Genomic DNA, 24,251 nt, shown 5'->3' with positions numbered 1-24,251 from the left:
GATAAATTGGGAAATTGGGATTGACATATACACACTACTATATATAAAATAGATAACTAATAAGAACCTACTGTGTAGCACATGGTACTCTACTCAGTACTCTGTAATGGCCTATATGGGAAACGAATCTAAGAAAAGAGTGGATATATGTATATATATAACTGATTCACTTTGCTGTACACCTGAAACTAACACAACATTGTAAATCAACTATACTCCAATAAAAATTAAAAAAAAAAAAAGTTGAAAAGGAATAGACTACTGACACATGCAAGAACCTGGATGAAATCCCCAGAGAATTCGACTGAGTGAAAAATGGCAATTCCAAAAGGTTACATACTGTATAATTCCATTTATATAACATTCTCGAAATGAAAAAATTATAGAAATGGAGATCAGATTAGTGGTGGTCAAAAGTTAAGGAGTGACTGGGGGAAGAGGGAAGTGGGTGTGGTTATAAAGGCAACATTTGGGAAACTTGTGGTAGTGGAAGTGTTCTATATCTTGACTATGTCCATGTCACTATCCTGGTTGTGATATTGTACTATAGCTTTGCAAGATGTTACCATTGGGGAATACTGTTTAAGAATTCACCAGATCTCACTGTATTATTTCTTACAACTGCATGAAAATCTACAATTATCTTAATATAAAAAGTGTAATTAAAAAAACTATATATAATGAAAAATACCAGATGCTCAATAAATATTTGGTGGAATTAATAAATGAGTGAATTCAATTAAATACCTATATTACCTTTACATGAACACTTCAGTTATTAGATAATAAAAATGATCAAATAAAATGAAAGAAGATACAGCAAATTTGGCATATTTTAGATCGGCAAATATTTGTTCAGTAAATGACTAAACTAATATGATATCCCAAACTACTGATTTTGAACTCTACAAGTAGAAAATGGTAAATAATTTGCTTTTGAACAACAAAAACATGAATGAAATCTAGCATTCTAATCTAATGCATACCCTATGTGTAGATAAAATGCATGACACATACATTCTGAGTATAGTTGTCATTTCTATCAATACTCTTGTGTGTTTTATTGACATTTGAAGGGATGATAATCATTTACGGAATATTTTTAAATGCACAAATTATAAAAGGAGAGGAAAATCACTGAGTTTTTTTTTAAATATTATTTTAACTCTCTCTTGTCTTATTAACTAAGGCTCCCACTTTGGTGATGAAAAAAGATGTTAAATAATTACATAAAACAGAAGATGATATCTGTCTTCAGAGGCTTTACAATCTACAAAGACAAGATGGCCATATCCTAAACAGAGGACAATACACTTTTTTCTATTTATATGATGTACTGCATAGTACAGTATCTTGAGCATACAAGGTACTGAAATGTTTAGTAAGTTAAATTTTTTTTAAAGCCTGACATGATTGCTTAGAGAAGGAAATATCCTACTGTGAGCCATGACTGACTGGGAAATAATTCTAGGTTGATGTACACCTTGAAATATCCTTGAATTTGCCCAAAGACTGATGAAGGCTTTTCAGTAAAAAAAGTAATATTTGGCACTTGTGAGGGGAAAAAAGTCTGTGTGGAAGATTAGAAATAATAAAAGATGGGGGGTGGATAAAGAACCTTCAACTAAGGTAAGAAACTTGAAGACCACAGCATTTTTTTTAAGTGACAAATACAATGCAACTTTCCCAGGTATTAAAGTTGGAACACACATTTGTTTGTTCCTTTGATTTCTAAGTCTAATCGCCTCTGTAAAACCCTTGCTTTTCGATCTAACAATGTTTACAAAATCATTATAGATGGAGAAGCGGAACTTGTGCTGGTAGAGTTTTAATGTCACAGCTGTGCACTGCCCAAATTGCCTAGGGATACAGAAAAGACAATTAAGAGATGATTACAGTAACTACTTCCTTCAGAGTAGGCTTTATGTTTTCTCTATGCAAAGTTAAGCTCTTCTACCGTTGTGATCTCATGGCACCTGTTCATGTCTGTACTAAAGGGCTTATCAGAAAGCAATGATTATTTGATACATATCTGACTCCTTATACATATTCAGCCTATGATTACAGACTTGGCCACTCAGAAATGTTCTACATCAAATCTATGTAACAACTTTAGTCTTTTAGACAAACATAAAATGAAACAAAATATAATCCAAACTACTTGAACTATCATTAAATTTAATAAAATTGTATTAGAAATTATATGCAAGGTGTCATGTATAATTATTCATTCCTAGTGCCTAACACATGGTAAGGGCTTTTAAATGCTAAATGAAGGAATGGATAAATCCAAATCTGTTGAGAAAAAAACATACTATGAAGCAAGTACTGGGAATTAAGGAGTGACTTCTACATTAATTGATGATTTGCAGGCAGAAATGGATGCGTTGATGAAGTTTAATGTGTTTTAAATATAGAACACCGAACTTTCATATAATTGCATTGATAATGCAAAATTCCATTTACACAGCTAACATTATATCAATCATATTTTCTCTGTGCCTGTATAACGTAAGTGTGAATACTTTAAATTAGAACTTTTAGAAGTTTGAAAGGCACCTTATTAAAAAGCACAAGAAGCAACACACTAATGAGAGAACTTAATACTTCAATTATATCTGTAACTAATGATCACAACCAAGAAATAAATCAAAGAAATAATAAATAAACCAACATAATACATAGTATCCGCAGGAAAAAAAAATTTACATGAAACCTTACCTGGATCCATTTATCCGGAATTGCCATGGCTAATCGATAGTCAAAGCCACTCCCTCCCTGGGAAATTGGAAAACACAGAGCTGGCATTCCTGATACATCCTGAAATAAAGAGCATCAGCATTATCAGTTCAGATTGCTCAAGTTTTTACTATATATTCTTCTGACAGTAAAATCCAGGCCAATGAATACAAACAATAAATAGGGGTGAATACTCGTGGAGTATTTTGGTAGCATAACTGTAAAAGTAGATAAAATTGTGATAGTGTATCTCATTTCCCAATAAGATTTTGTGTAATGCTTTTCATTTCAGGACAAATTTGATCTTTTCCTTAGTAGCACATAGAGAACAAAAACTAGTAAAAGTGTTACTGTTGAAACATAGCTTCTTACACTAATTTTTGAGTACTATATTTATGAACTACTGCTTTCATCAAACATAAAAATACATGTGCCATATATCTGTTATTCTTGTTCTCTCTGTATACAGCACGGACATACAGTGTATTTTGTGAGAACTTAGCTTCTGATGAAATGGAAAGTAGAGTTAGCACACTAAGAGCGAAGCACCAAGATGGCTTTCACTAGAGTCAGTTACACTTGGAAAGGGTCTTTGAGGTTATCTAGTGGATTCTCTTCATTTAGAAGATACAGAAATCGAGGCTTATTGAGGTGAAGGGATCACTAAAGACATGCTTCTCCATGGTAGAGCCAGGACTCAGACATCTGGCCTTTTGACAGGGTCTTCCTACTGTCATGCCACCATTAGATTATCAGTAATCAAATAAATATACAATCAAACAGATAAGTAAAAAAGTAATGGCACAAGGACCCAGATGCAACAAAATACGTTATTATAACAACTGTGGTAAAATATGGGACAAGTACTAGCAATTCTAACTCCACAATATCTTTCCAATAAATTCTTCTCCTTTGCTCCATTTCTACAGACACTATCTTATTTAACCTACATTACTGTTTGCTTCAACCACTATGTTTCCAAACAAAGTTCCCCATCTCCAGTTTCTCTTTACCCTAATTGCTGCTGAATAGTCTGCTCCTATCACTGCCTGCAAATAGCTTTCAATAGCCAACAATAAAAACCTCAAATTCTTCAATTTAAGATATAATTCAACAAGTATACTTTAAGCGTTGACAATATAGTTCACTATTTGATTATCGGCTTCCTCATTCACTGTTAAAATTTAAGATCCATGGAGCAGGACTTTTGTTGCTGTTCCTGACGCCGCTGTCCACTGACATATGCCAGGAATCTAGAATAGTAGAAGAGTCGCTGGCATAAGGCAGGAACTCAGTAACTCCCTGCTGAGTGAATGCATGAAGGTGCTGCCAAGGATTTCAAGATACATAAGACATAATACTTGACTTGCTGGATTCATGAACTAGGACCTAAATGAACATGCACACACATACACTTATCACGAAATGACAACATGTGTGGCTGTCATAATTGTTAGCTGAAGTACACAGAAAGTGCAAGGAAGAGACCTCTATCTTTCCGTCGTTATTTCCACTACTTCATTTCAAATATTCAATACCTCATCCACTTTGAAACATTTACTCTTCCCTGTGCTTGTCACAAGTTTTTCTGTGTTTGTCATCGCCCAAATTCTTCTTTGGATCATTTTCCTTACTTCCTAAGAAAGACTATCACATACTCTGAGCTCTCTGAGACTTAACTGCTTCTTCTTCCACAACACACCTCATCCTCAAACTCGTCCCACAGAAAAGCTGGAAAAAAAGAAACATATGACCTCTCTGGACTGCCAAAATATGCATTAATTGTTTTCTAATGGAAGAGAGCTACAGTTAAATATAGTCCATGGTGGAATACATCCATAAGAAAATATTTGTCAATAATATCTTATTTCTACATACTTCCTTAGAGTTTATAAAAGTGAAAAAAGATGAATTAAAAAAGTGAAAAAGGATGAATGGTTAACAGAAAAGAAACCATTTAAAAAGAATTATATTTATCAAAATATGTCACATTTTCACAGATACGATAGGTATTCAGTTCAACTCCTTATAAACACTGGCTGAATATGTATTAAATCTCAGGCACCTGGGTTAGGCACTGGAATTACAGACACAATGCCTTCCCAAAAGAATTTTCAAAAGACCCAGAGTTTTCCTAAGACTGGTGATAAGATGGCATTAAAGATCAAGATAATTTTTCTCAAGAAAACATTAAGGTATAGTCTATATTCGGTCTACAGGTAGTTTTAGCAAATAGTTTGAAAGGAAATAGAATCTGCTAAGAAAAATATTTGGACACCAATTGGTCTTAACTCCTAAATCTGACTCCTAGAAGGCTGCCCCATTAATGCATATGAGATATTTCTAGCTCTCTTTTGGAAGTACAGAGTTAATGACTATTCTTTTAAAATCTTAAAAGAAAAAAAAAAAAAAAAGTAAACGTAACGGTCACTAAAATAAATATACTTTAAATATAAAGGGGTTGATGCTTACTGACATAGGATATTAAAATGATCATGTATGTTTCAAATGAAGTTAAAATAGTTTTAATTCTTTAATATCTAAAAATGACTCATGACTATTCCAGAGGGGGAAAAAGCCTCAGTCATCAAAAAAATATTTTTATTTAATACAGCAAATATAACCATGTATAATAGTAGATATACAGAAAAAAGGTTTCAATTTTAATAACTATCATTATAAATAAATTCAAATTTCTACTACAGGACTTTATGTATAACATTGTATTTCATTGCATTGCATTGATTACACCACATTCCTTTCTTTAAAAAAAAGTTCATGAGGATCAATTCCACATTTTGAAGAGACTCCCACTAGACAGAAAAGTGATGTATTGAAATTGAAGTAGTTTTCAATTTAAGTAGAATAAATTGAAGACACATCTTGTTTTAAAAATACCTAAAACCAAGTAATATAAAGTAGGCTAAAGTCTCAAAGTTTCCTTGGTAGAAACACTGATAATCAGACAAGAGCTCCCTAGATGATAAAACTATTTTACTTGAAATGAATGGAAAGATCAATGTAACAATTTTAAGTTTCCTGTATTAAATAATTACTACTTTTTCTTCAGTACCCACTTCTGATTTGTGCTGTCATTAACTGTTTGTAGTAATTTGTCATATATAATGTCTCGGCTTCAAATTGCCATAAATATAATTGACAAACTAATTAATTTTTTTGATGTTTGACAGATAATATTAAAATATATAAAGACAAAATAAAAGTTTAAAAATACTAATTTACATTAAAAAATATTCAGCACAGAAAGTGTTAGCATAAGTACTAAAAAGACTTATAAGTTATGACCAAATATAGGTAGGTAGAGATTGTGAAACAATACAGAGTATCAAAATGGCATTGTAATTGTGGGGTTTTTAAATTTTATATGAAAATTTACCCCAGGAATTTAGGATCTATTGCTCTATTCCTAGACGATATATAGGAGGCAAAAGGTCTCTGTTCTCGATCCAGAGATAAACCAGGAAATCATATCACCTAGTTTGAGATTTGGAGTTTTGAGAAATGATGTATAGAAAAAAGGCTATACAAATAATAAACACTACAGGAAGGAGACTGTCACTACTGCATTTCATTCCAATGAACAAAATGCCAAAAATGTGAAAATACACCTTAACTCCTACTCTTTCAACAATAGCCTTACTACTTTTATATGCCAACCACTACACTTTGTATAGAACAGTTTTAACACACTAAGTTCAATTTTAATAATAATTCCTAGTTAGAGGACTCACAAAACCAGAGGGACTTTACTACTAAATATAAATTAGCCTAAGCATTTAACAAACTTCTTAATTTATCAAATTTATCACCAAGAGGGGAATTGTCAATTATGCATATACCGAATTATATCATTACAGTGTAGCTTTGGGACAGTTAATCATGAACCTTCAGTAATCATGAATAACTAGTGAACATTTGGCAATTTGAGAGCAATAATGTAAACAAGAAAGGTAATCGCATCAGAACAAGAGGGGTTTCAGAGAAGCTCTCAGGCAGTGATCCATGCCATCTCTAATGGTTAAACCAGAAAGGAAAAAAAAACTTAAATAGCCGGACGCATATTAATATTCAATTCTCTTCTGTGCTGAAGGTCACATGGTAAAAGGACCTGTCCACTGATTAGGGTATTTTACTTTCTAACCACTGGCAGTTTCTTTTTTAACAATGGAATAATGACAAGTAATTAGGGTACACTATCTGCTAATAGAAAAACAGTGAATTCTGAATAATATGCCACCCACACAAGGTAGCTGCACTATAGTCAGGGTATAATTGCACTTATGCAATTATTGACAACATAGAGATTATTCAAATATTGTATGCTGACAAAATGTTCTATTTTAAAGGGGGTCAGAGGGTAGAGATCATTATAGCTTTACCTCAGCTATTGTTATAGAATCTGGATACAGCGCGTGAACCAAATGATTTGCCAACATGATATAAGTCAAAGCGTCTTCATCTACTTGTAGTCCAAAATACTCATGGTAGTCACCGGAAAAATTCTGACCTGGAGAACAGAAAACCAATATGGATGCATCATCTTAGCATGCAAGTCTTAACTCTGCACAAATGCCCCCACCAATTAGTTGGTTGATATCAGTTTTGTTATCATAGCAAAATGTCATGAACCAGCAATTATATGATTTAACTTACAAAAGTACTCCATATCTACATTCAAAGTTCAGACAATCCTGCAATTCAATTTTTGTTTTACAAAAGCAAACAAAAACCCTGTGATTTAAAATTTTAATTTAATTTGAACTGAATTTTACAGCAGGAAAATAAAGTAAAATGATACCAAAGAGGGCTTCCCTGGTGGCGCAGTGGTTGGGAATCCGCCTGCCAATGCAGGGGAAACGGATTCGATCCCTGGTCCGGGAAGATCCCAAATGCCACGGAGCAACTAAGCCCGTGTGCCACAACTACTGAGGCTGTGCTCTGGAGCCCGCAAGCCACAACTACTGAGCCTGAGTGCCACAACTACTGAAGCCCGCGTGCCTAGAGCTCGTGCTCCGCAACGGGAGAGGCCACGCAATGAGAAGCCCACACACCGCAACTAAGAGCAGCCCCTCTCGTCACAACTAGAGAGGGCCCGTGCGCAGCAACAAAGACCCAACGCAGCCAAAAAATAAAGAAATAAAAGAAATAAATTTAAAAAAATGATACCAAAGAGATTCATAAATTTTGTTTTAGATACATTTTTTGTCACATTAAGAGATATTAATGTTAGCTAGCTCCTATTCGATCCCTCTGAAGAAAAGCAAATATGAAAACCATCATAAAATTGAGACATAATGTTTATATTATTTTAAATATGGCTACAATTTATGCAGCATGGTTTTCCTATGATGACAAAAACAGTCTAAAATCCCTCAACTTCTACTTCCTCTTCCCCCACCTCCTGATTTGATTGCTTATAGTATATTTCACTTATTGGTATTATTATACTATGTACTTTATATTCCTTCAGTTGTCTACTCTTATATTTAATTAAATCTAATTAGTGCTCAATGCCTGCCTTTTTCCCCCCTCATTTCCTATATCTAAGTTCTTTATTTTGGCTCCTTATTTTTCAGTTTGCTGGATTCTATCTCTAAAGGATATTTTCACAGGTAATTATGGAAGTTTTATTCTTCAAGTTCTTTCAAATTTATCCCTCAATGGCAATTAAAATATTCAATTCTCAAGTAACACTTTCTTTCCTTAAGAATTCTGTAGACATTGCTGTGGCACTACAGTGGTATGAGCCCAGGCATTTTTTTTCAACCATGAAGGTAAATTGTTTTTTCTTCTACATATTACCTGATGATTTTCTCTTTATCATGGAATTTTATAAATTAAACACTGTGTCTTAATGTTAATTGTGTCATCTCACTTTTTTTTCTGGTATATTATGTATTCTTTTGCTGTGCACATTATTTGTTTCTTTCTTTAATTAATTAATTTTTTAATACACATTAGTGTATACATGTCAATCCCAATCTCCCAAGTCAACACACCACCCCCCGCCCCCCACCCCCCACCACTTTACCCCGTTGGTGTCCATACGTTTGTTCTCTGCATCTGTCTCTCAGTTTCTGCCCTGCAAACCAGTTCATCTGTATCACTTTTCTAGGTTCCACATACATGCGTTACTAAACGATATTTGTTTTTCTCTTTCTGACTTACTTCACTCTATATGACAGTCTCTAGATCTATCCACGTCTCTACAAATGACCCAATTTCATTCCTTTTTATGGCTGAGTAATATTCCATTGTATATATGTACCACATCTTCTTTATCCATTTGTCTGTCGATGGGCATTTAGGTTGCTTCGATGACCTGGCTATTGTAAATACTGCTACAATGAACATTGGGGTGCATGTGTCTTTTTGAATTATGGTTTTCTCTGGGTATATGCCCAGTAGTGGGATTGCTGGGTCATATGGTAATTCTATTTTTAGTTTTCTAAGGAACCTCCATATTGTTCTCCATAGTGGCTCTATCAATTTACATTCCCACCAACAGTGCAAGAGGGTTCCCTTTTCTACACACGTTCTCCAGCATTCGTTGTTTGTAGATTTTCTGATGACGCCCATTCTAACTGGTGTGACGTGGTACCTCACTGTAGTTTTGATTAGCATTTCTCTAATAATTAGTGATGTTGAGCAGCTTTTCATGTGCTTCTTGGCCATCTGTATGTTTTCTTTGGAAAAATGTCTATTTAGGTCTTCTGCCCATTTTTGGATTGGGTTATTTGTTTTTTGAATGTTGAGCTGCATGCGCTGTTTATATATTGTGGAGATTAATCATTTGTCCGTTGATTCATTTGCAGATATCTTCTCCCATTCTGAGAGTTGTCTTTTCGTCTTGTTTATAGTTTCCTTTGCTGTGCAAAAGCTTTGAAGTTTCATTAGGTCCCATTTGTTTATTTTTGTTTTTATTTCCATTACTCTAGGAGGCGGATCAAAAAAGATCTTGCTGTGATTTACATCAAAGACTGTTCTTCCTATGTTTTCCTCTAAGAGTTACATAGTGACGGTCTTACATTTAGGTATCTAACACATTTTGAGTTTATTTTTGTGTATGGTGTTAGGGAGTGTTCTAATTTCATTCTTTTACATGTAGCTGTCCAGTTTTCCCAGCACCACTTATTGAAGAGACTGTCTTTTCTCCATTGTATATCCTTGTCTCCTTTGCCATAGATTAGTTGACCATAGGTGTGTGGATTTATCTCTGGGCTTTCTATCCCATTCCATTGATCTATATTTCTGTTTTTGTGCCAGTATCATATTGTCTTGATTACTGTAGCTTTGTAGTATAGTCTGAAGTCCAGGAGCCTGATTCCTCCAGCTCCATTTTTTTCCCTAAAGACTGCTTTGGCTATCTGGGGTCTTTTGTGTCTCCAAACAAATTTTAAGATTTTTTGGTCTAGTTCTGTAAAAATTGCCATTGGTAATTTGATAGGGATTGCATTGAATCTGTAGACTGCTTTGGTAGTATACTCATTTTCACAATATTCATTCTTCCAATCCAAGAACATGGTATATCTCTCCATCTGTTTGTATCATCTTTAATTTCTTTCAGCAGTGTCTTATAGTTTTCTACAAACAGGTCTTTTGTCTCCTTAGGTAGGTTTGTTCCTAGGTATTTTACTCTTTTTGTTGCAATGGCAAATGGTAGCGTTTCCTTAATTTCTCTTTCAGATTTTTCATCATTAGTGTATAGGAATGCAAGAGATTTCTGTGCATTGATTTTGTATCCTGCAACTTTAGCAAATTCATCAGGTCTAGTAGTTTTCTGGTGGCATCATTAGGATTCTCTATGTATAGTATCATGTCATCTGTAAACAGTGAGAGTTTTACTTTTCTTTTCCATTTTTATTTCTTTTATTTCTTTTTCTTCCCTGATTGCCATGGCTAGGACTTCCAAAACTACATTGAATAATAGTGGTGAGAGTGGACATACTTGTCTAGTTCCTGATCTTAGAGGAAATGCTTTCAGTTTTTCACCATTAAGAAGGATGTTTGCTGTGGGTTTGTCATATGTGGCCTTTACTATGTTGAGGTAGGTTCCTTCTATGTCCACTTTCTGGAGAATTTTTATCATAAATGGGTGTTGAATTTTGTCAAAAGCTTTTTCTTCATCTATTGAGATGATCATATGGTTTTTATTCTTCAATTTGTTAATATGGTGTATCACATTGATTGATTTGCGTGTACTGAAGAATCCTTGCATCCCTGGGATAAGTCCCACTTGATCATGGTGTATGATCATTTTAATGTGCTGTTGGATTCTGTTTGCTAGTATTTTGTTGAGGAGTTTTGCATCTATATTTATCAGTGATACTGGTCTGTAATTTTCTTTTTTTGTAGTATCTTTGTCTGGTTTTGGTATCAGGGTGATGGTGGCCTCATAGAATGAGTTTGGGAGTGTTCTTCCTCTGCAATTTTTTGGAAGAGTTTGAGAAGGATGGGTGTTAGCTCTTCTCTACATGTTTGGTAGAATTCACCTGTGAAGCCATCTGGTCCTGGACTTTTGATTGTTGCAAGATATTTAATCACAGTTTTAATTTCATTACTTGTGATTGGTCTGTTCATATTTTCTATTTCTTCCTGGTTCAGTCTTGGAAGGTTATACCTTTCTAAGAATTTGTCCATTTCTTCCAGGTTGTCTATTTTGTTGGCAGAGAGTTGCTTGTAGTAGTCTCTTAGGATGCTTTGTAATTCTCCGGTGTTTGTTGTAACTTCTCCTTTTTCATTTCTGATTTTATTGATTTGAGTCCTCTCCCTCTTTTTCTTGATGAGTCTGGCTAATGGTTTATCAGTTTTGTTTATCTTCTCAAAAAACCAACTTTTAGTTTTATTGATGTTTGCTATTGTTTTCTTTGTTTCTATTTCATTTATTTCCGCTCTGATCTTCATGATTTCTTTCCTTCTGCTAACTTTGGGTTTTGTTTGTTCTTCTTTCTCTAGTTTCTTTAGGTGTAAGGTTAGATTGTTTACTTGAGATTTTTCTTGTTTCTTTAGTTAGGCTTGTATAGCTATAAATTTCCCTCTTAGAAGTGCTTTTGCTGCATCCCATAGGTTTTGGATCGTCGTGTTTTCATTGTCATTTGTCTCTAGGTATTTTCTGATTTCCTCTTTGATTTCTTCAGTGATCTCTTGTTTATTTAGTAACGTATTGTGTAGTCTGCATGTGTGTGTGCTTTCTACGTTTTTTTCCCTGTAATTCATTTCTAATCTCATAGCGTTTTAGTCAAAAAAAGATGCTTGATATGATTTCAATTTTCTTAAATTTACTGAGGCTTGATTTGTGAGCCAAGATGTGATCTTTCCTGGAGAATGTTCTGTGTGCACTTGAGAAGAACGTGTAATCTGCTGTTTTTGGATGGAATGTCCTACAAACATCAATTAAATCTATCTGGTCTACTGTGTCATTTAAAGCTTGTGTTTCCTTATTAAGTTTCTGTTTGGATGATCTGTCCATTGGTGTAAGTGAGGTGTTAAAGTCTCCCACTATTATTGTGTTACTGTCGATTTCCTCTTTTATAGCTGTTAGCAGTTGCCTTATGTATTGAGGTGCTCCTATCTGGGTGCATATATATTTATAATTGTTATGTCTTCTTCTTGGATTGAACCCTTGATCATTATGTAGTGTCCTTCCTTGTCTCTTGTAACATTCTTTAGTTTAAAGTCTATTTTATCTGATATGAGTATTGCTACTCCAGCTTTCTTTAGATTTCCATATACATGGAATATCTTTTTCCATCCCCTCACTTTCAGTCTGTATGTGTCCCTAGGTCTGAAGTGGGTCTCTTGTAGACAGCATATATATGCATCTTGTTTTTGTATCCATTCAGCGAGACTGTGTCTTTTGGTTGGAGCATTTAATCCATTCATGTTTAAGGTAATTATTGATACGTATGTTCCTATGACCATTTTCTTAATTGTTTTGGGTTTGTTTTTGTAGGTCCTTTTCTTCTCTTGTGCTTCCCACTTAGAGAAGTTTCCTTAGCATTTGCTGTAGAGCTGGTTTGGTGGTGCTGAATACTCTTAGCTTTTGCTTGTCTGTAAAGCTTTTGATTTCTCCATCGAATCTGAATGAGATCCTTGCCGGGTAGAGTAATCTTGGTTGTAGGTTCTTCCCTTTCATCACTTTAAATATGTCATGCCACTCCCTTCTGACTTGTAGAGTTTCTGCTGAGAAAGCAGCTGTTAATCTTATGGAAGTTCCCTTGTATGTTATTTGTCGTTTTCCCTTGCTGCTTTCAATAATTTTTCTTTGTCTTTAATTTTTGCTAATTTGATTACTATGTGTCTCAGTGTGTTTCTCCTTGGGTTTTTCCTGTATGGGACTCTATGCGCCTCCTGGACTTTGGTGGCTATTTCCTTTCCCATGTTAGCGAGGTTTTTGACTATAATCACTTCAAATATTTTCTCGGGTCCTTTCTCTATGTCTTCTCTTTCTGGGACCCTTATAACGCGAATGTTGTTGTGTTTAATGTTGTCCCAGAGGTCTCTTAGGCTGTCTTCATTTCTTTTCATTCTTTTTTCTTTATTCTTTTCTGCAGCAGTGAATTCCACCATTCTGTCTTCCAGGTCATTTATCCGATCTTCTGCCTTAGTGATTCTGGCTATTGATTCCTTCTAGTGTATTTTTCATTTCAGTTATTGTATTGTTCATCTCTGTTTGTTTGTTCTTTAATTCTTCTAGGTCTTTGTTAAACATTTCTTGCATCTTCTCAGTCTTTGTCTCCATTCTTTTTCCTAGTTCCTGGATCATCTTCACCATCATTATTCTGAATTCTTTTTCTGGACAGTTGCCTATCTCCACTTCATTTAGTTGGTTTTCTGGGGTTTTATCTTGTTCCTTCATCTGGTACATAGCCCTCTGCTTTTTCATCTTGTCTATCTTTCTGTGAATGTGGTTTTTGTTCCACAGGCTGCAGGATTGTAGTTATTCTTGCTTCTGCTGTCTGCCCTCTGGTGGATTAGGCTATCTAAGAGGCTTTTGCAAGCTTCCTGATGGGAGGGACTAGTGGTGGGTAGAGCTGGCTGTTGTTCTGGTGGGCAGAACTCAATAAAACTTTAATCCCCTTGTCTGCTAATGGGTGGGGCTGGGTTCCCTCCCTGTTGGTTGTTTGGCCTGAGGTGACCCAACTCTGGAGCCTACCGGGGCTTTTTAGTGGGCCTAATGGCGGACTCTGGGAGGGCTCATGCCAAGGAGTACTTCCCAGAACTTCTGCTACCAGTGTCCTTGTCCTCATGGTGAGACACAGCCACCCCCTGCCTCTGTAGGAGACCCTCTGACACTAGCAGGTAGGTCTGGTTCAGTGTCCCCTGGGGTCACTGCTCCTTCCCCTGGATCCCGATGCACACACTACTTTGTGTGTGCCCTCCAAGAGTGGAGTCTCTGTTTCCTCCAGTCCTGTCGAAGTCCTCTAATCAAATCCCGCTAGCCTTCAAAGTCTGATTCCCTACCAATTCCTCCTCTTGTTGCCGGACCCCCAGGTTGAGAAGCCTGATGTGGGGCTCAAAACCTTCACTCCAGTGGGTGGACATCTGTGGTATAAGTGTTCTCCAGTTTGTGATTCACCCACCCAGCAGTTATGGGATTTGATTTTATTGTGATTGCGCCCCTCCTACCATCTCATTGTGGCTTCTCCTTTGTCTTTGGATGTGGGGTATCTTTTTTGGAGAGTTCCAGTGTCTTTCTGTCGATGATTGTTCAGCAGTTAGTTGTGATTCCAGTGCTCTTGCAAGACGGAGTGAGAGCATGTCCTTCTACTCCACCATCTTGAAGAATGTCTACTGCCTCAGTTTTTGTTTTTATCCTCATCTCAAAGTGGGAAAGCATGCTAAGTAACTCAGAATGTGGGGCATGTAGGTGCTTTAATCTAGGAGAGGATATTTTTGAATTTTGTCTTGCTTGCCTTTTTCATCCCCTAAGTCAGCTTCTCTCCAAAGTGGAAGATATCAATGAAACCTGTCATGTCTTATAGATTCAACTTCTTCCCTAGGAATGTTTCGTGTGGGCAGCATCATGACTGAGAGCAGGTAACAGCACACTTTGAATATAGCATCTTTCCTTGGCAGCCACTTTTTGATTTATACTCTAGAGTCAATTTTTTGGATTGGTTGTTGCCAGTAAATATTTGGTCATTAAAAAAAGAATAATTATTCTCCATGTTATCGATTGAAGGATTAGGATTCTGTGATCCCACTTCTCTGTACAACTTTTAAACTGAAGATCTTTGATCCATATTTTTAATTACAAATTAATTTACAATTTAATTTTAACTGAGCACATCTATATTTAAAATATACATATTTTCGTCAATGTTTAATATGCAAAGGAACCCATACATTAACAAATGTTCTCATTTATTATTTTTGTTATTTATTTTTCATTACAACTGCTGTCATGTTCACAGCCTGAGGGTGCTGTAATAAATGGTATCCTTAAAAAACATTTTTAAAAGAATGCTACATATTAAGAAGAGCATATTATTAAGTAGATATATTTCAAAGAAAATCATTATCTTTTATGTACTTATAAAATATATTTGACCCAATCTCTTGCCAAAAGGGGATCAGAAGTGAACAGAGAAAAGACATACACAATGGAACTAATAAAAATCAATCCAACAATAATGGTTACTGCAGCGACATAACTGAACCCCAAGCCTGGTTGTAATCTTCCAGTAAAAAATAAAATAAAATCATTAGTTACATCTGTAATGTATCAGGTTACCTACCTATTCCATGGTGATGATAGAGCATGGATGTAACACCATCAAAACGAAATCCATCAAATCTATATTCTTCCAACCACCACCTTATGTTTGACAGAAGAAATCTTAAAACTTCCCAGCTAAAATATTAGATAAATATATATTTAAGCATAATGTATATAGTATTTTCCTTAATTCTTATACATCCTTTGCTAACAGTAATAATTAAAATCAAAATCTCTCTCTTAGGAATCATGATGTTCAAAGAAATATATCACATAAACAACAGAAAACTACTAAGATTTACCTCATTTGTTTGGTGAAATTCATTCTAAAAGGAAAATTTGTTAAATTTCTTTAGTTGCAAAATCACTCAATATCTGAGAAAAACCTAAGGAAAAAATGTGTCAGTCTGGTCCAAAGTGCAGGGACTCTGTCTTGTTCAATGCAAACATACAGTGATTACTATACAGTACTGGTTACTTAAAAAAAAACAACACAAAGTCTGTCACTTATCTCTGAATTTTCATCAAGATTTTTCATGTAATATAACCATAGTTTCTCCTTTTAGAAAATATAATTTCATTATCAATAGAAAACTGCTTTCAGCCTTCAGTGTTTGCTTAAAATATTTCCTTATTCTACAGTTTAAAACAGATATAGTTCAGAATAAAAAGTAAAAGAAAAAAAAAGACTTTTAAAATCAACCATATGACAAGCAGTATTATACTTACTAGACTTGTTTTGTGAGGGTAAAAGAAGGAGACCTAATTACTAGAATATACATGTTTAATAAAGTAAAAAGTTCTACAAGTTAGAGTCCTATATCCATAAAAACAGAAAGAAAACAAAGCACTGTTATAACTCAATTAAAAACACCACATGAAACAAGGCTATTTTGGACAATCGAAAAGAGGGCATCATCAATTAGTATTTTTTTTTTAGTCATACAGTTATGGTTGAGTTCTCTATCTCATTATAACTACGGTCTTAAGACTTTAATACCTCATTTAGTTTAATGACAAAGCAGTAATAGTGTACACAATTCCTTAACCCATTTGAAATTTATGTAATTTTGTTAACCTTCTATATATTAAAGAGCAATCTGACATAAGTGGAGATTAAGTCATCACAATCAACTCCAGAATTGTAAATCAAGACTTGGGGCAAGATGAGTATCGTTGGTAATTAACTGCTTTAAATAACTTACTTTGAGTTTCAAAAACTTACTCAAAGTTAAGAAATGAAAAAAAAACCAGAAATCCAAGCAATCCAGTAGATATGAAAGGGAGCCAGGAGGTTCTAGATTGTTAGGTCCAGGCCATGATGAAGGTAGAATATACCAATGTTTCTATTAATGCATATTCATTTAGGGTTTAAAGAGAAAAAATTCTGCTTAACAAAAAGAAATGAATAGATCAAAATTGCTCTATTTTGTACAGCAATTTCTAATATCTATACTTTTTTGAAGTTTCTTTAAAATTAATAAACTTTATTTTTTAGAGCAGTTTTGGGTTCACTGCAAAATTTAAAGGAAGCATGTCTATACTTTTTTTTTTAACAAGGTTGCTATATGAATAGTTCAGAAAGAATAAATTTGCATATCAATAATCCTTTCTAAATAATATTTTGGAAAGGTCATACTTTTCTCATTTGTCCATTTGATTGGTAATGTATATTTTACTTCTGAAAGGCAAACTGAAATTTATTTTTAGCCCAAAATACCTCAGCATAGGAACAAAACCTGTTTAAAAACTAAATATCTTGGGTAGATGTATGAAGATATGACTATGTAAACCAGAGTTCACAGACTGTCCCTGGGCCTGATCTGACACATATTACTGTTTTTGTTTATCTTACAGAAGGCAGTAGACCCTTGAACAACACAGGTTCGAACTGCACAGGTCCACTTATATTTTTTTTCAATAAATATACAGTCATCCTTCCATATTCTTGGATTAGCAACCTTGGATACAGAGCAACCACAGTATTCATTATACTATGCCATTTTATGTAAGGGACTTGAGCATCTGTGGATTTTGGTATATGGTGGGGCTCCTGGAACCAATCTTCTGCAGACATTGAGGGACAACTGTACTTTCAATTTTTCAGTTTGAATTTCTGAAGATGGAACATGTACTTTCTGGTTCCTCCCAGTACCTGCAAAGCCACATTTTCATACCAACCCTATTGACTCATTTATGTCACCAGCTTGGGCTGGTGGACATTTGCTGTCAATTTCTAACATAAATATTAGACATTTATGTTAGACAGGTAAACACATTCAAATGTGAAAACTGCATCCTAATATCTACAGAGATAAAGTAAGAGAAAAGAAGAAAAAAAGCCAATGATATTGCAATTCAATAAAAAGCAGAAAAGGAGGTGATGTGAATCTAATAATTAAAAAGTACTGCCCAATATCACATACTTGATTAAGGGCGGAGTTATTAAATGTCCTACTGATTCCTGTTATTACAATATTTAATCTATCTTCTTCTTGACCAAAAGGAGTTATAAAACTACATTTAACATACTTGGCTGTAACTATGTGAGCAGACAGATTGTTGGTATGAGTAAATAGAAAAAGAATTTCCTGTGATAATCAGAAAAGAAACAATAATGAAAATGGAGCATCTAATTAAAAAGTTCAAATGGGCTAAAAAAATACTAAATTCTATCCTATGGACCTCTAAAATTCTCTTAACCTGAAACAAAGTCTAAACAACATAAAAATTCTTTTAAAAAATCACCACAAGATTAAACAGATAGAAACAAATCAAATTTGTAGTGCTTTCAAAATAATTCATTTATTATATTTTATGAATATGTAAACCATTAATAAAACATAAAATAGATGTGTAGTCTGTAGAGATAGAAAAGAGATTCAGTTGACCCTTGAACAATATGGGTTTGAACAGTGTGGATCCACTAATATGTGGATATTTTTCGATAAATATAGTATCTGGATTTTCATTTTATAGATCTTTAAATTAGTGAACTGTGGGGAAAAGTTTGTGTTCAATTAGAGATCACAATATGTAGAATCAAAAGAACTATATTTTGAGTCCTGATTCTAATCCAAACTGTTTCAGCTTGAGTGAGTCATTTATCAATTACTCTGTTTTTGAGACAGAGATAGCAGATGTGGATTTCAACTGAGCAGGGGTAGGTGCATCTAAACCCCAAGTTGTTCAATGGTCAACTGGACACAAAATTTTACAGGGGAGTAAACTATCTAGAATGAAAATAGTAAAGAAACAAACTCTAGAACACTTTGTTTTTTAACAAAATCTTGGGAAATACATTCAGGAAAAAAATCAGATCTAAAATTTTCAAGTTAGTAGCAGAAAATAGAAAGCAAAAGTTAAAAGTATTAATTCTCTGGTTATACATATTTTCTAAAACTAGATTATTTTAAAAAGTTAGTAAAAAAAATTGAAAGGTAACCTTTTATAAATAAATAGCCTTTGTTGTTCAAGAAAAAATAAACTACCAGTGCAGGAAATAGGGGGAAAGACAGACTCATAATTATGTTCCCAATATTTCTGTAGTCCAGATTTTCTCTTATCATCTTAGCATGATAAATCCAGACAGATAAATTCACTCTATAAACTCAGGATCCTAATAAAACTGATTTAAAACACAGGTTGCTTGCACTCAGATCACAAAAATTGGGGCTTTCAAGACCTAACAAGACAGAGAACCAGGAAGACTGAGGTCTGAGTCCCTAAATAACCAGACTGTACACGTGAGTAATTGCATGGACACAATCCAGAACTCAAAGTTGAAAGAGAGCAGGTTTTAGAGGGTTTACAGTATCACTGGAATAAAGATGTAGCTTTTTTTTTTCTTACACTATGTAAACATCCAACTTAATGTTAACAATGTATTTAATTATTATATAAATATATTTATCCCAGGTCACTGAAGTTAAATTACAAGAGGAAAGCTGTACCGGGAGTCCTCCAGACAACATCCAGATATAGTGATTCATTAGGAGACCTACAGGACTAAGCATATAGTCATGCTCATGGCTATGATTTATTACATACAGTAAAAGGATAAAAGCAAAATCGGCAAAGAAAAAGGTGCATGGGGCAAAGTTCAAAGGAGTCTAGGTGTAAACTTCCAAGAGTCGCCCTCTCCTGATAGAGTCACACTTAATTCCTCTGACAACAAACTGTCACAACACTTGTGAAGTGTCATCTACCAGGGAAGCTCGTGAGAGACTCAGTTCTCAGCAATTTTACTGGGGGCTGGTGAAATCTTAAATATATGCTAAAAATCTAAATCTAAAGGACCTCCAGCTGAGGTACTCTGTTTTGCACCCTACTTTTCAGCAGTCACATGTATGATGCAATTATTAAGCTTACACATGAATGAAATCGTTCACTGAATCTAAGCTTTGCCTTTTAAACAGAACACCAGAACAAGCTTAAGGAATATATACCAGTGAAAATATAGATTTCTGAAAGACGTCTATTACTAATCCTACTATCGTAAATTTCAAATTCAGCACCCATTAATTGCATGTTTCCTTCTTTGAGGGGCTGAGAAGAAGAGTTAGGATATATTCCAAATTATGACTGAACTACAAATATTACTCAATGTGCTCTGTAGTAATAAATGAACTGAATCATCTCAATTGAATGGTTTGCCTTGAGTCAAAGTAGGAAAACGTCTGGCAGAGGGTACAATAGAAAAGGCAATTTACTTTTTCTACTTCAGAATGTCATCAGACAGCCCATGACACAGTTAATATTTCCAGTTGATTAGAGTCCCATAAAAATATAAAGCAGAATTTAAGAGTACAGTTTTACTTTGGTGTGTTACAGCAGACAAGGTGGGGCTTTGATTTTAAGATTATTCCATTGACACAAGGCTTTTAAAGTCTGTCTTTAAAAACCACAAAGTAGCCTAGTTTCCAAACAACTGGAAGAATTTGATGCTAACAAATATATACTTAGGAGCCAGCTTGAATGTATTTGAGAAGTAACCTATTTTAGTTATTAGCTTTCTATCTTAAACCAATTAACACATAAATTAGAAACAAATACTATGTCATATATACTGCCTAAGATCGATGGATTAGCTTATTCATATATTTTATGAAGCAAAAACAAAATCCCTAAAATCCAGAAAAAGATAATGAAATGCGCTGACTTTCCTGTGAATCATAAACCACTAAAAATGTTTAAATCACAGGTGTCTGATATACAAACTGAATACATCAATGAATAATATATACATTTAAGGATTTCTGGCAATCAAAATAATCAGTCTAATTGGTTTGGATGTCTGAAATATTCAACCTGTAATCAAGTAATGACGATTTATTAAGATAATTTTGTCACACAGATAATTCCAGTATTAAGGTTTTTAGGAAATATCCCTAAAATCAAAAACTGTTGATTTGTCTCACATTCTGCCAATGAACTTTATAATGAAATAAAACATAGTCAGATTTTCTTGGCAAGCAAGTATAATCAGAGGTAACCACACTTATTAGATGAAGTTACATTTTGTAATTCAAAACTATTTGTCTAATGTATTTATTTGTGGTCCTGAATAACTTCTAGAATTTTCAAAATCAGCCACTTAGTCCACTGATGTTACTAACCCCACTAATATTGCATACAAATAAATAGGAGACATTTTTAAGCAGTGGCCAAATATCAAAATATGAAGAAAAATTATATATTCCTCTCAGCTATTACAGAGTCTTTGAAGCTGAATGGCTATTAAAACGTACATCATAAAACCATAAAGCAAAAGTTACATGTTTTGATCTGGGTATTTCAACTGAGGCAGCAGATTAACCTTAAATAAAGAAAGTACTTTGAGACTTTTTCTTTTATAGAAAAATATGGCATGTCAAATAGAAGGATAGAGTCTTGAATCACAATCAAAATAACATTTTTTTTAAAGGAAGATACTCTTTTTAAAGGAAAATAACTTTTTTTTAAAGGAAGATACTGAAAAGCAGGTAATATCTTACTATGTACTCTATTTTTAAAAATAAAAAAAACTCATCAATCAGTATAATTTTAATATAACTAGTCAATAAAGGGAAAATGCTATATTTTTGCTTTTTATTTTGTCAACAGAAATTATACTGTCAGTTAATTGGAACTGATTGAGAAAAAGATTAAACATCAAAAAGTGCAAAAAGTGCTTATTCATATCTCGTACAACATAATAGTATCATGTATAACAAAATGTATCTAGGTCTTTAGACAGAATTATATTGAGGCTACTGTATATATTAATTTCAAACAAAATTAGGTAGCAAGAAGCACACGACTCTAATGAGACAAAGTATTAATTCAACTACTAAAAATCTGTAATAATATAAATTTCAGAAATGGGTTTTTATTATAAAATATGATTTTGAAGTTTTCTTTTCAATATCATGTTTTTTTTTATTTCAACCTGTACAACTTTATTTTATTTAAATTAATACACTGTTTAATCATATTATATCCACTGTGCCCTGGTTATCTACATTCATTATTACAATAAAACATTTTCTTCCCCTTAAGGCCTAAATTGTACTTAGCTTATTAAATATTGAATTAAAATTACCTCCATTTATATTATCTGTAAGTCTAATCAGGTATTCTCTAGGAAATAAGTAGGAAAGGATGGCATGTTATACTTTCATATGCTAAATGTTTCCAATTATACTTCTACTAAAAAAAAAAAAAAAAATACTCGACTTGAGAAATTTTCAAGTCTCTCTTTTCTCTAAATTTATATTCTTAACAAGCTTGGCTACCTGCTCAGGTAAGATGAGAAAAATGCAAACTTCGAGGAGAGTGTGTTTGTCCCTGTGTATGTGTGTGCATGGGGGTGGGGAGCGGAGTGGTAAGGGACCAGCAGTGAAAGCAAAAGTGAAAGCTTTTCAGTCTGATACAAAAAAGGAGATAAATCTAAAATAAGTAATAACCCACTCTGATAATGATTAATTACCCTGAGCGATTAAGAAATTAATAAATTTTCATACTATTTATTTTTAAATCAGTTTATATTTCTTTGCTTTCTCATAAAGATTGCTACCAAAGGTGATTTTTCAAAGCATTAGAGCTTATCATATATACTATAAAAATTTGGACAAAACTTAGAAAGATCTTTTTCAAAGTAGAGGGCCCAAAAAGCTGAGCATCTCCAGGTCCAGAAAGCAGAAAGCCAAGCTAAATCATCCTTATAATGAAACAAAGGGGAGGTATTATGTGAAATTATTACATACCTCATCTGAACAAGGCATTGCTCTTCTACAGAACAAATCACTATAGGTTAGCTAATTACATATACCTACATACAGGTATACAGATACACATCCATCTTTTTCAAACAAGGTTAAAAATTCAACCTTACCTACTGAATGAAAATAATTATTGCTCCAGATCAAAACTGACAGTGACTTAAACATATATAGATATACATTATTGGCAAATATTAAACTATAATTGGTAATCAGATTTTAAAAGTTTATTTTAATGGTAAAAGTTTAGAAACATTAACTATTTACATATTTCTCATTTTTCAATTTTTCTCTTCTGATTGATTTATTTCTAATAGATTAACTTGATATTTAAGTGAACTACTATAATATTTCTATTGTAGAAAAATAACTCATAAACTTGATAATTTTCCATCACTGTATTAAAATTTGTAATTAGATATATAATGTTTATTTACTTATATTTAACCAGCTTCACTTCAAAAGACTGACTTGAGGCAACTTAAAGATAAATACATCTAAACAGCATCAAAAATAAATGAGAAAAATACAAGTGAAGGAGAACAAAGACCTGTAGATAAATAAGTATAAAGCATCTGGGAATTAATTTTCTTTTCTAGTCCGAAATAATTATGATTTTATAGACTGTATTGACTACAAGAGGATTTCCCTTGACTATCACCCCTAAATAATGAATATTTTACAACAATATTCAAGAAAAATACTATTACAGTTTATATAAAGTTATAGATATTTAGAATACTAAGGAAGTTGCAATGCAACAATGTACTCTGAGACCAAAAATGGATAAGCATTCTGGGGAGGAGATGAGTTGGGGAATACCAGGTGCATAGGGATAGAGATAAGGCAAGGGAAAAAAGCAGCACCTAGTTCTTCAGAAAATGGTATGTGCATGCCTGTGTGTGCTGTGTGTGTGTGTGTGTGTGTGTGTTCTGGGGGTGGGAAATTGAGGAAAACTGTATGGGAAGCTGCCATTAATCATATTTAAATTTCAACTATCACTCCTTCAGCAGTTTTCAAATTTGCACTAACCTTGTTAAATAAGATATAGTTCTTTAATGTCTATTTGTACACATTCTTACAAACAAAGGGAATTAGCATTTAGCGGGCTGGCTATAATAGAACAGAATGAAGAATATAGGTGTTATATAGAAAAGAAAAAGAAATTCAAATTCATTGAATGTCTACTGGCTTCTAGAACTCACATATTACATAGCCTCACTTAACAAGGCCGTAATATCAAGTGTGTTTCATGGTTGGAGAATCTGAGATTTTAAAAAGTTAAAATGTTCAGGGTCACCCAGCTAATAAGTACAGGTGGAACTCAACCTTTTGAGTCCAAAACCTCAACCCTTAAGTATAATTGGATAGTGCTACATTCAGCATGACCATGTATAAATTAGTTTTTGTTTTTGGCAATTTCCTTGGTACAATAATTTTTTAAAACCACATACTCATAGCTCCAACATGTGGTCATGTCAGTTGTATGAACTTGGGCAAGGTACTTA

At 33.7% G+C, this 24,251-nt stretch overlaps 1 protein-coding gene across 3 annotated transcripts in view; it reads right to left on the bottom strand.

The window, feature by feature from the left end:
- GBE1 (1,4-alpha-glucan branching enzyme 1) overlaps positions 1 to 24,251 on the bottom strand; it is a 283,451-nt gene that overhangs the window by 81,252 nt on the left and 177,948 nt on the right. For 2 of the 3 annotated variants that reach the window (XM_082460430.1, XM_082460432.1), the window contains 3 exons: positions 15,501 to 15,616; positions 7,140 to 7,267; positions 2,722 to 2,820 (listed from right to left, as the gene is read on the bottom strand). In XM_082460430.1, the coding sequence (XP_082316556.1) occupies positions 2,722 to 2,820; positions 7,140 to 7,267; positions 15,501 to 15,616 (343 nt within the window). The remainder of the gene's footprint in view (positions 1 to 2,721; positions 2,821 to 7,139; positions 7,268 to 15,500; positions 15,617 to 24,251) is intronic. The other variant, XM_082460431.1, reaches the window with a different exon arrangement.

Source organism: Balaenoptera physalus (assembly GCF_965194825.1).
Source record: "Balaenoptera physalus genome assembly, chromosome: 4".
Classification (NCBI taxonomy): domain Eukaryota; kingdom Metazoa; phylum Chordata; class Mammalia; order Artiodactyla; family Balaenopteridae; genus Balaenoptera; species Balaenoptera physalus.
This window is presented reverse-complemented; position numbering and strand designations above follow the sequence as displayed.